The sequence below is a fragment of the Leuciscus leuciscus genome (assembly GCF_965113295.1).
Source record: "Leuciscus leuciscus genome assembly, chromosome: 2".
NCBI lineage: Eukaryota > Metazoa > Chordata > Actinopteri > Cypriniformes > Leuciscidae > Leuciscus > Leuciscus leuciscus.
Genome location: NC_138726.1, coordinates 45,744,242 through 45,759,898, shown reverse-complemented (window position 1 = coordinate 45,759,898; position 15,657 = coordinate 45,744,242). Strand labels below are relative to the sequence as shown.

The window sequence follows — 15,657 nt, the reverse complement described above, 5'->3', positions numbered from 1 at the left end:
AACCAGCCTCATAATCTCACCGTCATGGTACACTCATATCCAGCTGCAGTGTAGTGTAATATGTGGCTCGCCCATGTCATACTAAGTGCCAGTTGCTTGGCCTGGTTGTGAACTAATTATTTCTAATAATCTCATATACCAAATATGTTTTGCATTATATTCCTTGTGCCATTTACATTCATTACGTTTACGTTTGTTTGCACCACTCAGGATCTTGGGATATCAAAGGCGGGGTGTATGATGTGGATCCTGCTGGCAACTGAAGAGCTGAAGTTGTTTGTTGCACCTCAGCTGCGAGGACACACTCTGCCACGGGACGCTGCTTTACGCCCAGTGAGGGAGGGCCTGAGATCACCTGTGCAGACACATGCCCTATCCCCGTGTTTGTGAGCTTTTTTTGGAGGGGCGTGGCCCGGCCCGGCACTGCATTACTGTGCTTCTGTTCTGTTTCTTCTCTGCCTGCGGATGGTGTCATGGGAAATGCTCATCATCAGGGAGTAGGAAGTGGACCGTCCACCATCTCTCTCTGTTTTCAGCAACGCCACTCCCATGCATGACCAAATCCGTTCTCTGTTTTGTTTAGATTTTTCATCTCATTTTATTATCTTGCTACTTAGTATTCCAGCCGTCAGACACATACTATAAACTTTTTTTCACTCTCCAAAGGGAAACAAAAAAAGACCCCGTCCTTTCGCCGCCTGAACAACAAGAAAGGAACAAACTAAATCAAACAAAACAATTGTACTGAAATGAAGACAGTTAAACACATGCAAAAAAAAAGAGGAATATCCTGATGATGAATGTATGGTGGACCTGTATTATTCGTCAAACTGGCTGAATAGTTACTCTGCATCTAGTCTCTGTATCTATCAAAGACCATCTCAGTTTCTGCATGCCTTTCATGCCCTTATGCAGGAAAAAGGTCTATTTTTTCTTTTTACTCTCAGATCGTCAGCCAAGTCGTGGTGGTGTATCACTAGTGTCAATTGAGCCGTTGTTCTAGAAGCTTCAGTACCGTAACTCTTGTGCCAAGTGAGTAAATGGAGCGCAGTGGTTTTAAAGTGAGCTGTTTCTTTACTTTCTTCTGCAGGGAAATCTTGTGAAAGAAAGTGATGCTGTATGTCGTACATTTCAAGATGTATTTTATCTCGCCTTGCACTTTAATATAGAAAACAAATGTTTAAAAGAGGCAAACTAAACAGGTTGTGTGTTCTGTTTTATCATATGAAAACTGGTATCCCATTCATGGAAAACCTATGAGATGTTACATATATGGCAGTATATAACCAAACTTATGAATGTTATTCAACTGTCGCCCCTTTTCAGGGGTCAGTCTGTATATGGAATACATGAGGTAAAGCAAAACTTGAACTTGACTAATATATGGTATGGTTCTCAAGCAGTATTTATCAACACACTCCAATGGTACAGTTTTTCCATTAAAAGAAACTAATATACACAATACTGGACAACTTAATTGTTTTCTTGATAGTTGTGAGCCAAAGTCTAACAGTGTTGCTCTGTAAAAAAAGAAAAAGACATTGCAAGCGTGGTATTGATTCGAAGTCAAGGTGCTGATTGTGCCCCTAAAAGCTGAACTGTATTTTTTTATTATTGTTTTGCATGTCTTTGTTTTAAAGTTTCACATCTGTGATGAACTGTTGCCGTGTGCTGTTCATTTTGGATTGACAGCAAACACATTACTTGACCATCTCCACGTATCAGCGCATCGATTATGACCGTGGCAATCAGGTACAAGCGGAAGGCAATGATTTGATGAACAGAGAAAAAGAACCAAAACAGAAGAGACTAACTTTTAATTTGCTGGTACCAATCCTCTTCATCGTCAAGACTACTGTTTACTTTTAAGATGTATTATTTATCCTTTTTATTTAAAATATTTTTTTGCCATATGGGTTGCAGTCAAGCTTCCATGGCCTTAGACCCTGTCTGACTGCAATCACCTACTTCAGGATTGTTGCTGTTGACTTGACGCAAAAATAAAGTGTGGCCATTGCTGTTTGAACTCTTGCACTTTCTTGTCATGATTTCACAGAACATACTTAATCTAAGCTGCGATGGTTTATCGCTCTTATGATGTTTTCAGTCCAATTGCAAACATGCTTTATCAGCGCTAAAAATTTGTAATGAATCCACAGTAATGCTTTGGGGTCAGTAATGTATTTTTAGTTGTTGTTGTTAAAAGAACGTGTGTACTTGTATTCAGCACAGATGCTTTAAATTGCATTGTTAAAAAAAAAATATTCAAATAAATGCTGTACTTGTGAACTTTCCATTCATCAAAGAACACTGAAAAATATGTATGACATCATCTACAAAAATCTGGTTTCAAAATTGCCCACATCAGCATATTAGAAAGATTTCTGAAGGATCATGCGACACTGAAGACTGGAGTAATGATACTAAAAATTCAGATTTGACATGCCATAGGAGTAAATTACATTTTAAAATCAATTGTATTAAAGTACAAAACAGCTATTTTACATTCAAATGTTTCACTTTGTGTGTGTGTGTGTGTGTGTGTGTGTGTGTGTGTGTGTGTGTGTGTGTGTGTGTGTGTGTGTGTGTGTGTGTGTGTGTGTGTGTGTGTGTGTGTGTGTGTGTGTGTGTGTGTGTGTGTGTGTGTGTGTGTGTGTGTGTGTGTGTGTGTGTGTGTGTGTGTGTGTGTGTGTGTGTGTGTGTGTCAAATAAATGCAGCCTTGGGGAGCATAAAATACTTATTTCAAAACATAAAAAAAAATCTTACCAACCCCAAACATTTGACCAGTGGTGTGTATTTTCAAAATCTCTATGAAACTGTGTGCACAACTGGAGGATACGAGTTTTAAGACTTCTCTTATTTATTTTAGCAGACAAAAACAATGAAAAACTACATTTACTTAAAAAAATGGCTACATGCACGAAAGCAGAAACATAACTATTGCACCGCAGAGTAAATGTTCATTTTTCTGGAGGGACATCAGCAGGCTCTTCTAGCTCAGGAGGTCCATCTTCCTGTTCTTCTTCTTTCTCCTCACTCTCTTTCTTGTCCTTGTCACTCTCTTTCTTGTCCTTGTCACTCTCTTTCTTGTCCTTGTCACTCTCTTTCTTGTCCTTGTCACTCTCATCATCATCATCATCATCCTCCCAGTCAGACTCACTGATGTCATCATCTGAGATGTACCAGTCGGGTTTGACGTTTTCCTGTTCTGTGTCGTTTATGTCATTGGTGACCTCTGGCTCTGGTTTGTGTTTGGGGTCCTCAAGTTTTCCCCAGGCGACAGCGTGAGCCTTCCGCATGGTCACCTCCACTTTAGAGGGCACCATGTTCACAAAACTGCTCTTCTCGTCAATCACCTAAGAAACCAGCAGTGGACACACGTCAGATTGACTGCATTCAGGGATTAAAGAAATACAGGAAAAATATGTATACCTGTGTTGTTATCGTTAACTTAAATGGTATTTTGAAATACCATACCTGTTGTTTTTTTTTTTTTTCATACTCAAATTTCCAAACCTCTTCTTTCCAAAAAAAAGAATATTTTCTCAGGGTTTTTTTCCCCGGTGATTTACTCAAAGTGATAACATGCGCTTAGATAAGAGGAAACCTAAACGCTTTATAACCTGCATAAAGTCAAACCAAAAATTATTCAGACACCAGATATAATTTTTTATATAGTTTTTTTACTAGTGGGTGCAGGACACTATAGTTCATTTATGTAAGTGAGGATAGCAAAATAAAGTAAACTGTGACATATACCCAAAAATCCTTCATACAGTGGACTACCAGTAAAATTTATAAAAATTTGGACCAAACATTACTCAGACACTTTGACCTGACCATGTTTTGCTTAAATGTTTTTTCTTTAATTGCTAATGCAAGCTTTTTACATCACGGACTGAATAAAATTAAGCATTGCTTGGTAATTAGTTGACCTAAAGATAGTTTCTAATTGTGTACTTAAATTTAACAGCTGACAGCGATTCAACCTAATTCATTTTGTGAGACAGTCTAACAGAAGGATGGCCAAAACCAGTGAAATATCAACTGATTTGATAACTCTGAGTTCTTGTCATATTTTATAACCATTTTCTAAACTATAGCGAATAAACTGTGATAATGTGAGAAATGTTGAAGGAGCCTGAATTAATTTTGATTTGACTGTATATTCACCTTTGACACGTCAGTTTGATACCAGCAGCAAAGTACTGTCTGATTTAGATGATCGTTTGCTCTTTTATCTGTTGCTGGTTTGAGTGGCATTTGAGTTCAAATACTTTATTGACATTTAAAAGAAACTCACTTGTGTTTTGCACAAACAGTTTTGCATATTGAGGATATGCACCTTGAATTTATTCAGTCGTGTCCGACAATCACTAAAGGATCACAAAAATGTTGCCATGAAATCACTCTGCTTGTATGATCATTTTAATTTTTTGAAATTCGTAATTTTATATTTAAAAAAACTAAATATGGGAATAGTCTGGAAACAAAAAAAAATGTAATATAAAAAAATGTGGCCGATATATTAAAGCTGATTAATAATGGATTATTTCCTTCAGCTGAGACACTTCAGATGGTTTTGCTTTGTTTGAAATATGATTGGAATCACTTTGAAAAGGAAAATACAGTAAAGTGCAACATGCGCTGCACAAGTCTATCATATAGGCTACATAAACTTATGATGAGAACATTATAATTGTGTGCTTGGGACATTGAGAGAAATTATATAAAAATTTGGATTTAGATTGATCAAATATAAAGAATTATCGGTTATCAGTATCTGCCATAAAAATCATATTTTTTTAAATATAAAAATAAAAGCTAATTCAAAATATGAATATATAAACTTTAAAAGTATTTTTTAACTACTTTTGTAAAATAGTTTCTTATGCACTAAAAAAAAATGCATTCATTTATTTTTGCCTTTAATATGATTCTATTACTAAATGAAATTGTCATTGCTAAATCATAACAGACTGTGAATGTAGAGCAATCTTACCCCCCATAAGTGGATGTCCTTGTGAAACACTTTGTCACCCTCAAACTGAATGTGGCATGTTAACTGCAGATTGATGGAAAACACAGAAACATGTATTGATGGACAAGGACACAGATTCGTTCATGTTTTTAAGGGATGAGGTTACAGGTTCATTTGAACTCACCACTGTGCGGTTTGCCTCCACATAGGAATGCTCTGGACTGGAGTTCTTGGCGTAGATTGTGACCACGACCTGGTTTCCTGTTTGGTGCCAATCATGCCGGCAAGCCACTTTCTTTTTGTCCTTCATACCAAACACAAACAAAACATACAGATAGTAAATACATGTTTCCAGAGAGGGTTAGTTGGTTGTTTCCTGATTATACAATGTGTGTCCATGTCAACAACTATCAAGTGATCTGTGATCATAAAAAGTCGAAGCTCTTACATGTTTGGGGATCCAGCAGTGTTTTCCTGCTGTGCAGCCCTTCTGATCCAGGAAGGCGTTGAAGTCCGTGGTTTTTATGCAGCAGCAGTTCCAGTATTTGTATCTAGACAATGAACAGCAGATGTGAATTATAATGCATTTGCCCTCTCATCTCATAAGTACTGATAGCAAGAGCACTTTTGTGTGATCGCTTCATGATCTCTTGTTGAAATGGACTGCACATGTGGATCTGAATCCAGAATGGTTCTCTGAGAAAAGCTTTATGAAAACAGGCCATGCTTGTACTGTAGGATTTTTAACAGATAGAGGAACTGTTTGTCTGTACCTGTTTCCAAATAAAGACTCCGATTTTGCCGTTTTCTTACCCTTCATGAAAGACAGGGGCCCCGGGATGATGTAAGCAGATGTCCGCATCAGTCTCTGGACCCTGGTAAATCTGAACACACACACACACACACACACATTTGAACAGCTACTCAAAGTAAACACACAGATGTACCTCACACCACCACACACTAAAGAAAGACATTTCTCATCGCTCCAGAGAAACACTCATAGTCAGTAACTCAGCATATTTACAAAAGCAAATCTTTAAAGTGCTGATGCTCCTAAACTCAGCACAAGCTCTGTGTCATCCGTTTACTGCCTTCACGCCTGAAAATACACTCATTTTTCTACTCTTCCAAATAGATAAATGAGCAGGAAGCTGTAATAGAGCTATACGTGTCTGTTTCAGTGGATAAAGGAAAAAACACCATTAACTAGTCTGAGAGATATGTCATTAAAGGTACACTAGTAGGCTATGTAACTTTAAAATTAACTAAATTGAATGAGTCGATACATCAATCTTTCTTCCAAAGCGTGTTTTTGTCATATCGTGATTCACTATGCACCTATTCTAAGTGTTTAGACACAGCGGGATGGTTTTCGCGGGAAATTGCGTACATCCGTCATTTGCCCGTGTGTGTCTCGTCATATATGGCAAGCCGTTTTAGCTTAAATTGTACCCAGCGTTACTCGTCGTAATTGCATTTTTACTAGTAAGAATTCAATTAGAGAGCTCTACAATTCAATTCTTACTAGTAGCAATTACAATTAGAGAGCTCTCCAATTCCATTATTACTAGTAACAATTACAATTAGAGAGCTCTCTAATTAAATTATTACTAGTAAGAATTACTATTACAGAGCTCTCTAATTCAGTTCTTACTAGTAACAATTCCAATTAGAGAGCTCTACAAATGAATTTTTACAAGTCATATGTCTCCATTGACTTCCATTCATTTTTAATTACGGAGCTGTACAATTGAATTGTTACTAGTAAGAATGCAATTGCAGAGCTCTTTAATTCAATTCTTACTAGTAACAATTTAAATAGAGAGCTCTCTAATCCAATTATTACTAGTAACAATTCCAATTAGAGAGCTCTCTAATTCAGTTGTTACTAGTAAGAATGTAATTGCAGAGCTCTTTAATTCAATTACAGAGCTCTGCAATTATACATATCTTTAATTCATATTTTTACTAGTAAGAATTTAATTAGAGAGCTCTCTAATTGTAATTGTTACTAGTAATAATTGAATTAGAGAGCTCTCTAATTGTAATTCTTACTAGTAACAATTCAAATGTAGAGCTCTCTAATTGTAATTCTTACTAGTAACAATTCAATTGTAGAGCTCTCTAATTGTAATTCTTACTAGTAACAATTCAATTGTAGAGCTCCGTAATTAAAAATGAATGGAAGTCAATGGAGACATACGACTAGTAAAAATTCATTTGTAGAGCTCTCTAATTGTAATTGTTACTAGTAAGAATTGAATTAGAGAGCTCTGTAATTGTAATTCTTACTAGTAATAATTGAATTAGAGAGCTCTATAATTGTAATTCTTACTAGTAATAATTGAATTGGAAAGCTCTCTAAATGTAATTGCTACTAGTAAGAATTGAATTGTAGAGCTCTCTAATTGAATTCTTACTAGTAAAAATGCAATTACGACGAGTAACGCTGGGTACAATTTAAGCTAAAACGGCTTGCCATAGTATATTCATAAATAGATAAGTAAATTGATTCGGCTACTTTGACGAGTTTATGGTGTGGAAGAGGCTTGGGCTAGTTGTCACAACAAGCGAGAAAGATTGACATGGAGCAGCTAAATCTCCAACCTTCAGGGAATCACTAGTTTAAAAAAAACACCTGAACAGAGGAGAGTCTGCAGGCGAACAGAGAACGTGACAAATCAACATTGGCTTTTCGGAGATGGCGAGAACTGAGGGATTTGAAATGTTGTAAAAGCGATGCATAGATTATGTTTTTATTACTCAACGGGTGAGTAAGGTATTTTATTGAACAGATGAAACTCTCTAACAGAGTTCATTATAAATATGGCTGTTGTAGAGCTGAGCTGGAATTTATTGTCAAGGAAGTAGCTTACCATGTCTATACACAACCGCTAGAGGGCCATAGTGTACCTTCAATTCTGAACGGTTCTGCTCGTCAGGTTTAAGAATTGGCTCCTTTTCAATTCAAGAGATGAAATTTCTATTTAATTTGTCATGATCGACAGGATACTAAAATGGAATGACAGGAAGAGGAATTTATTAAATTTGCAATTTAAAGTCTGTGCTCATGTTGTCTGGGATGGATCCATTTCAAAGACTGTTCTTCTACCATGGTGCATAAAATGACATTCAGTGCAATATATGAAATATCCTAAATTGAATTCCTATTGGTGACATTTCAAACAATTTATGATAATATGCTTTCTGCTTATTCATAGTAAAATATTAACAATTATTTTAAAACTACACACTACTACACTTACATTTGAATAATAATATATATAAAAAAAGTAGGCTAAATCATTCAGTTCTGAATAGCACACGTCCCTGCTGATACAGGTTTAGTTTTCACCTGGACTAAAGAACAGCTCTGCTGAGTAATTAACATGATAAACTTCTGGGATTTCAGAAAACTAATCCATTAAAGATGATCCTTTCCCGGAGAAGGGAAGCTTTAAAAGAAGGCATTAGGGTCAAATCCCAGTAAGGGATATTAAGTCATTAATTCTTTCTCATCTGCTGCTCTGTCTCCATTCAACATTCAAATGCTGATCTAGAAGCTAGTTGTAAGGAGCAAAGTTACACTAAAACACTCGAGATTATTAATTATTTTCTTCAGTGAAGTCTGTCTGTACATGAGTGTCATTCTTTAGTAGGACCACTAGATGGCATTAAACTATGTAAATATCAGCCAGCTTAAGCAAGCTGATTTGTTTCATTGTGATTTACATATTTCATGAGCACCTACTGTTTTGCATCCTGTGTTTTTGCACTTAACACCAACCACGACGATTTGGCTCTCTGTGGGACAGAAGAGGTGACAGTAGGAAGAGAAGACAGCAAAAGTCAGATAGTTGAACAATAAGAAAAACTGTAAAAGACGTCAAAATCTCAAAATTTGCAATAGTCACACTACTTCTTAAAGTGACAGGACAACACAGCAGACCTGAGAGACAGCAGTGTTTCTGTGCGTGTTTTAACAGGGTCCTATAAAAGTGACAGATTATGGACAGGACAGGTGGACCTCATTTCTACAGCTATTGCCAAGGACTGAAATGACCTTCTGCATAAACACTTCACTAGAGCAGTGCGGCTGACTGCCAACAAAAAGAAATGATAAAGCAAATAATATGATTAAAATCATATCGTTGTGCATGAGTAGAATCAATAAATATGCTTATTAATGTATAAAAGGGAGGAGAAAATTGCTTCATATATATTTGGACTCGAGACCAGTGTTATTTTTAGTATCACTGGTATTCAATTATAATTTTTGTTCATATTTTGAATTAGATTTTATTTTAAAATGGTCTGTTTTCACAAGTTTTAGGAATTTTGTTGTACATTTTTGTCTCTTTTGTTAGTTTTTATTAGTGTTTTTATATATATATATATATATATATATATATATATATATATATATATATATATATATATATATGCCTACATACAGTAGTTTTTATACATTTGTATTTTTTTTTTTTTTTTTATTTAGATTTAGTTATTTTGGTACTTCAAGTTAAACTAAACTAAATGAGAAATTTGACCTTGGCAACAAGCTGAAATAAAATAAGTTGAAGTTGTTTATGTTATTTCATTCAGTCATCAGTCAAGTTGCAAAATGGTTTTAGTTTTATTTTAGTTAATGGTAATAACCCTTACTATATTAAATACAGGCTTACTTGCAACGTCATGATTTATGCCAAACATAGTATTTTGGGCTGCAAAGATAAATATACATTTATTTATATATTTTTTCATCTTCATTCATATAAAAGTATGATGTTAATATAAATTCAATATTAATAATAATGAATACATTTTTTTTTTTTTTTTGGACTGCAACATGGATAAACATTATTTTTGATGAGCCCATTGTAAGTTTTTGACTTCAAAGATTAAAGTTATGTTATTACTTTCTTTTTTTTTATATCATTAATATTAAATTATTTTATTAATATGAATTCTAATGAATTTCATTTAATCATTTTAAGGACATTAAAGGTATAGCAGAGGATCTTTCCAAATTTTAGATAAGACCCGCCCTCTCCACTTTTTGAAAAGTTTGATTGATTCACCAGAATGATTGACAATTAGGAGGACCAATAGTTTAGACTACCCACCAGGAAGTAAAATATCCTCCGCTATACCTTTAATGCCCAATTTAAAATCTGGGTTCTGGAGCAAAAACCAGTAAAGAACCACTGCATTAGTATCAATCTGCAGTGAAAAACTATTTGACTATTTTAACAGCCGAAACAGTATTTCCTTGTAAAACACACTCTAATAACCTTTGTTTTGTTTTATGTGGTGTGCTTGTGTTGCAGGTGATCCTGAGCATGATGACCGATAGGAATAATGGGATTGCTCACCTAGCTTCTCTCTCTTCTCCCTCTCAGTGATCTCCATTTTCTCCAGGATCTGAGCCAGAGAGGGAGAGACCTTCACCTGCAGCTTTGCCTTGGGCTCTTCTGAGCTGAGAAGGAGGGAATCGAAAAACATGTCACTGTCTGTATTCAACAGTCAGAGGGAGCATGACTTCTCTTTTTAAAAGAGACACAAAGAAAGGGCTTCAGAGAAGGAAACCGAATGAATTTGTATTCAGAACAATGTGTTGGTGGGTGAGAGCACGATGTGCGTGCGTGTGTGAGTTGCAAATTTACCTGGGTCTCTCTTTCTCCAGGGCTTCAGCAGACTTGGGTCCCTGGTAGATAATCTCTTCTCCAGTGCGCTGCTTCACGTCTCCCTTCTCAGACGTCACCTCCGGCCGCAGAGGCTCCTGAGGCTTCTCATTACTGTGACGCCCGCGGGTGCAACCCTGAGAGGACAAGCACAAGACAGGACCTGTCAATCAACATGTGACTGGAAGAAAATAATTAGCAGACCCAGAGCAGATAAATGACATGTTTGAGACTGAATGAATGTGAATGACAAAAGCGTTCAGTAATGTTTGATTATTAGCACTGTTATTACTTGTTTCTGAGATTTTGTAGCACTAGCTCTTAACATTCCGTAATGCTAATTTTGGCTGCTATATGATAATTTGGTATTTGATAAGTCACTTTTAATAAAAGTTTCTGATAAATGAATGTAAAATGTCCAAAGGTGCCTCAAGATTACTTAAAATTATTTAAATGTACGGTAAATTTTAAAGTGTGATTTCTAGACCTGGCAAAAGTCTGGTAAAATACCATAAACATTGTTATGTTTAATATAGGCCTATATTTATAGTTATGCCAAGCACTACCTTCTATGCCAGGTAGAAATTATTTAAATGAAAAAAAAAAAATCCTGCATTCAAATTTTTGTTGTGGACATTTGGGCTTTTCAGTCACTGTAATAAATGAGCATATTTGAAGACATTTTTACAATATGATTCAGTTAGTTAACAACTGCTATGGTGTCATCATAAAATCAAATTTTACAGAATTTATTAATCTACTACAGTAATGTTACTTTATAAATAAACAATTGTTAATTGATTTCCCTGCTAAAAAAAAAAGAAAAGAAAAAAAAGAAGCTAAAACCAGCATAGTCGGCTGGTCTTAGCTGGTTTAAGCTGGTCTCCCAGCATGACCAAAACCCCTCTAAAACCAGTCATGACTCAACCAGCTTTGTCTCTCTCTTTCTCTCTCTCTCAATGCCCATAATAAAATAATGTTAATTTATACTATTTATAAAGTGCATTAAATTGAGCTTTATTGTTAAGTGTTACCAAAGGATTTTTGTGTGGCTGTCTGAGACATTTCTGTCACTTTGTTCCAGTCTGTAGTTACTGCGCGTGCAGGGCATGGAAAGCAGCGCGAGACGAAACCGTCACGATTATCATTATTAGCATACCTTGATTGACAGGAACTCTGAGAAATCTGTCGTCTTCTTTCTACAGCAGGACCAGCCCTGAGGAGAATAACCCAAACAAAGAACCACATCAGACAGCCAAGAATAAAATAAAACAAAAACGCATGAATATTAGGCTCCCTACGAAGCAGGCAAACGCGCCGAAAATGTGCTTATCAGGTTATGCCAGCGCTAGCCGAGCAGCCGGCGGTCTGTGCACACAAAGATACAGTCTGAGCTCACCTTTAAGGCATCGTGGAAGATTGGCACTCCGGGGTGAAACTGACAGGCATCTTCAGGTGGCGAGAGAGAAAATGGGTTAGCAGGAGACATTTATCTACAGAAGTCCATCCTCATTACCTTTTTTTTATTATTTTTTTATGAGCTCGACTCAACAGGACTCAACGCCTTGCTTACTGGCATAAATACATAGACAAACACATGGACAGCTTGGAGATGAGCCATTTATTTAATTTGATTATAACACCCCAAAACGTGCTGGGGACTTTCTATCAATATTATAAATAAAACAAAGAAAACATGTTATAAATGGTAGCTAGCTGGAGGCCTAAATGAAATCAAAGTTAAGTCGTGGCCCCCGAGACCAGCGGCTCTCATTCTCACAGCAATCAGCTCAGCTCTATTTATATATTTCAATTTCTAAAACAGCTTCACAGCAGATCTAGCACAAAAAGTGATAAAACACTTCGTCTCTCTCTTCGATCTCCTGCAGTTATGTCACTCTTAAAAGTTGTTGGTATGTAACATTAGGCCTGTACCAACCATGAGCTTCACATAGACAGTTAAATTATTCAGTTTACTTTAAAAAAGTAGGCTATATGATTTTTTTTACAATATAGATTGATAAATAGTAAAAAATTTAATAATAATTACCATCTGAGTTTTTGTCAGCATCAAATCGATCCCCGCAGCCTCTGTTGTAACACAGTAGAGCCATGTTGGCCTGTTTGATATTCTGGTTGACTTTGACTTTATGACAGGATTCTTCCTTGATATGCTCTATCCTGCGGTCGTCTCGGGTACTTATGAACTTGCCCGGCCCCTGAGAAGCCTGTCCAGAACTTTCAGCTGAGGAGAGATCCAGAAGGAACAACCACGTCCAGGGAGAGATATGGAGAGAGATGTTTGAATGAGTTGGCTGAATGAACTCCTAAAATAGCCAGTGCCATGTGCTCTCTCTCTCCTTACAGCTGTTGGGGTCAGTCTGAGAGGGTGTCACATTCCTGAGGGAGAGGGGGGTGGGGGCACAGCAAAACCATCTACAAATGCCACAGAATAAACTGAAACCTGTCTTTTTAAAAGCTAATTTCAAGGTGGGTTAAGGTTTTTTAAACTTTTTTTTTTTACTTAACTTGATTATCAATAAATGGCAGACAAATCAACATATTGTGCACTGCATGTTGTTGTATTTTTATTTCTCAAATGAATACATGCATGCATATTAAAATATAATATTTAAACAATTCATAAAATGTTCTATTCTGCAATTTCTCGTGAACAGCTGTGTACTATTCTGGTCTCCTATTAAAATTCAGTGTGGCATATTGTGGCTTCTTTAATTTGATCGTTTTCCAAGTTTTTTTTTTTTTTTTTTTTTAAATAAATGTATCTGCAGTATCTGATTACATTAGAAATCAACCAATGTTGCTGTTTTACGCTCAATAATAAAGATTTTTACGTTCAAGTGTTCCCATAACTGATAGATAACTGATTATTTTTGTATAATTTATTTTATAACTTAAAAATGGTGCCATTTATTGAACGACTTGAAAATGACATATTATTGATTTTAAAGAAAATAAATGTATTCAGCAAGGATGCATTAAATTGATTAAAAGTGACTTTTTAAAAAGACTTTACCAACAAAAAAAATAAAAAAAATAAATCAAATTACGTTCTTTTGAACTTTCTTCATCAAAGGATGTTTCTTGAGCAGAAAATCAGCATGTGACACTGAAAACATGGAGTAATGAAGCTGGAAATTCAGCTTTGCATCACAGAAAAAAATATACAATTTCTAATAATATTTCTCAATATTACTGTTTTACCGTATTTTTGATCAAATAAATGCAGTTGAGGTGGGCAGAAGAGAAATTTTTTGAACAGTGTATACATGGGACAAACCAATTATCGAAAGCTTTTTTTGCAATACGGTCAGTTTGAGTCATGAAAGTCGAAAGGTATAGCACTTACAGCTTGGATGCTGTTTTAAAAGGTCGTGTTCTGATAAGGATGGGATTTAGGTTAGAGAAACAGACCCACAGCCACAGTGGAAGCACAAACTTTTCATCGAGCAAAAAAATTGATTTCAAACTATATCTAAGAAACAGCTGACAGGCACAAACTACAAAAGTAAGGATTCTCAATGTAATTAATAAACAAGCTGCAGAAGAGAAACCTTGAGTAATGGAGTCAGATACAAGTCCTGACTGCGAGATGAATATTAATAGATGTTCAGAATAAGCAGCCGAGGTGAAATCTGTTAAAAATGTCCTTTATTAAGAAACCGGTGAGCGCGAGCGTTAATTCCATTTATTCACCAGGCATTCACTCGTGGTTCAGGTTAGAGGCTTGCAAGTTGCAACCATACATTTTCTTCACAAATACAGACAACAAAACAGTCAGAGACTGAGACAGAAAGTAAGAATTAAAGAACTTACAAAAACTGACTCAAGCAAAAATCGCAAGGAGGAATATAACATACCAGATCAGCACAACCAACCACTGATAAATCATAAAAGTAACAGATATACACAGAACCCGTCCATCACTACGACATCGACTGCTTACTAAAAAACAGCACCATATTTAATAGAACTTCGCAAACGTTACATGGAACTGTGAAACTTTCCCAGGCATGTCAGATACAAAAACATGCAAGAAAACAGGTACAAATTATAAAGCGATCAAAAGAAAATGGAGTGAAATCCATCACATCTCTTGGTCCTGGGTTGAGCATCTCAATGCAAGCGTACAAAAGACAGTTCAGGAGAGACTGGCGTCATAAGATCATCGGCTTCAACCAGTGCTGTGTGGTTCATGAAGCTCACGGGGAAACCAAAGGCAGTTGCAGATGAAACGTCAATGATGAGGAGGTTTGACTCGGGTTTAGTTACAGATTAAAGGTTTCACTGACAACCGATACAAGCATTCTAGCAGACTTGAGAGAGTTGGTGTACAAGCACAACCAGACATGTCTGATTCTGTTCCCCAACAATACATATTCAAAAAAAACATTGCCTGCACTAAGCGGCTAAGCTCAAGTTACTGCTTCAAATCAAGAGCAAAGGGTTAAATAATCTAAACCACATTTAGTTACTTAGTAACTAATGAAACCGAATTGAATGTCTGGCCATATATTACAAGAATCCCCTTAAATGTCGTGATGTGAATAGCAAAGACTAATTGAACCTCTCACAGAACCATTTTATCATGTAGATGGACTGTAAAGTTGGGGAAAAGGACCACAAGATGGGAGGTATTGCTGTACATCCTTTTCCACACATTATATCCAGCTCCAAGTTGGTCTTAAAACAGAAGATTCACAAAGAAACATTGGATGAATTTGCAGTTTCCGAGTCCACTGTCAAAAAGTGCTACAAAGAAATAAACAGGTGGTTCCTGTTGCAGTGAAACTCGTGCAATAGATTCAACAGAAATCACATTGACAGACGCGAAAACAACACAACACGGCACTATACAAACTCGACCAGGTATTTAAAACGTGCGTTCATTAAAAACCCTGCATTATGGGCCATGAGGCAGGCATGAAGTGCAATTTCAAGAGGCCGGAGAAGAGCAAACAAAGAGA

At 36.2% G+C, this 15,657-nt stretch overlaps 2 protein-coding genes and 1 long non-coding RNA gene across 7 annotated transcripts in view; 2 read left to right on the top strand and 1 right to left on the bottom strand.

Moving 5' to 3' along the window:
* The window catches only part of LOC309486803 (diacylglycerol kinase delta), a 65,825-nt gene extending 63,799 nt beyond the window's left edge, over positions 1 to 2,026 (top strand). For all 5 annotated transcript variants that reach the window (XM_082154262.1, XM_082154258.1, XM_082154259.1 and 2 more), the window contains one exon: positions 211 to 2,026. In XM_082154262.1, the coding sequence (XP_082010388.1) occupies positions 211 to 263 (53 nt within the window). In that variant the 3' untranslated portion in view covers positions 264 to 2,026. The remainder of the gene's footprint in view (positions 1 to 210) is intronic.
* On the bottom strand, positions 1,385 to 12,853 carry LOC309487202 (cysteine and histidine-rich domain-containing protein 1). Its single transcript, XM_082154752.1, has 11 exons — positions 12,720 to 12,853; positions 12,069 to 12,118; positions 11,829 to 11,885; positions 10,652 to 10,806; positions 10,361 to 10,464; positions 8,737 to 8,789; positions 5,796 to 5,866; positions 5,431 to 5,533; positions 5,167 to 5,286; positions 5,004 to 5,066; positions 1,385 to 3,357 (listed from the first exon to the last, which is right to left on the bottom strand). Exons 1-11 carry the CDS (start codon positions 12,781 to 12,783, stop codon positions 2,962 to 2,964), a joined length of 1,236 nt encoding a protein of 411 aa, XP_082010878.1. The 5' UTR covers positions 12,784 to 12,853; the 3' UTR covers positions 1,385 to 2,961.
* Positions 5,874 to 8,264, top strand: LOC309487560. The gene is made up of 2 exons (XR_014201886.1): positions 5,874 to 6,418; positions 7,485 to 8,264. It is a non-coding gene; the product is annotated as an uncharacterized lncRNA (long non-coding RNA).
* Positions 12,854 to 15,657: the final 2,804 nt, after the last annotated feature.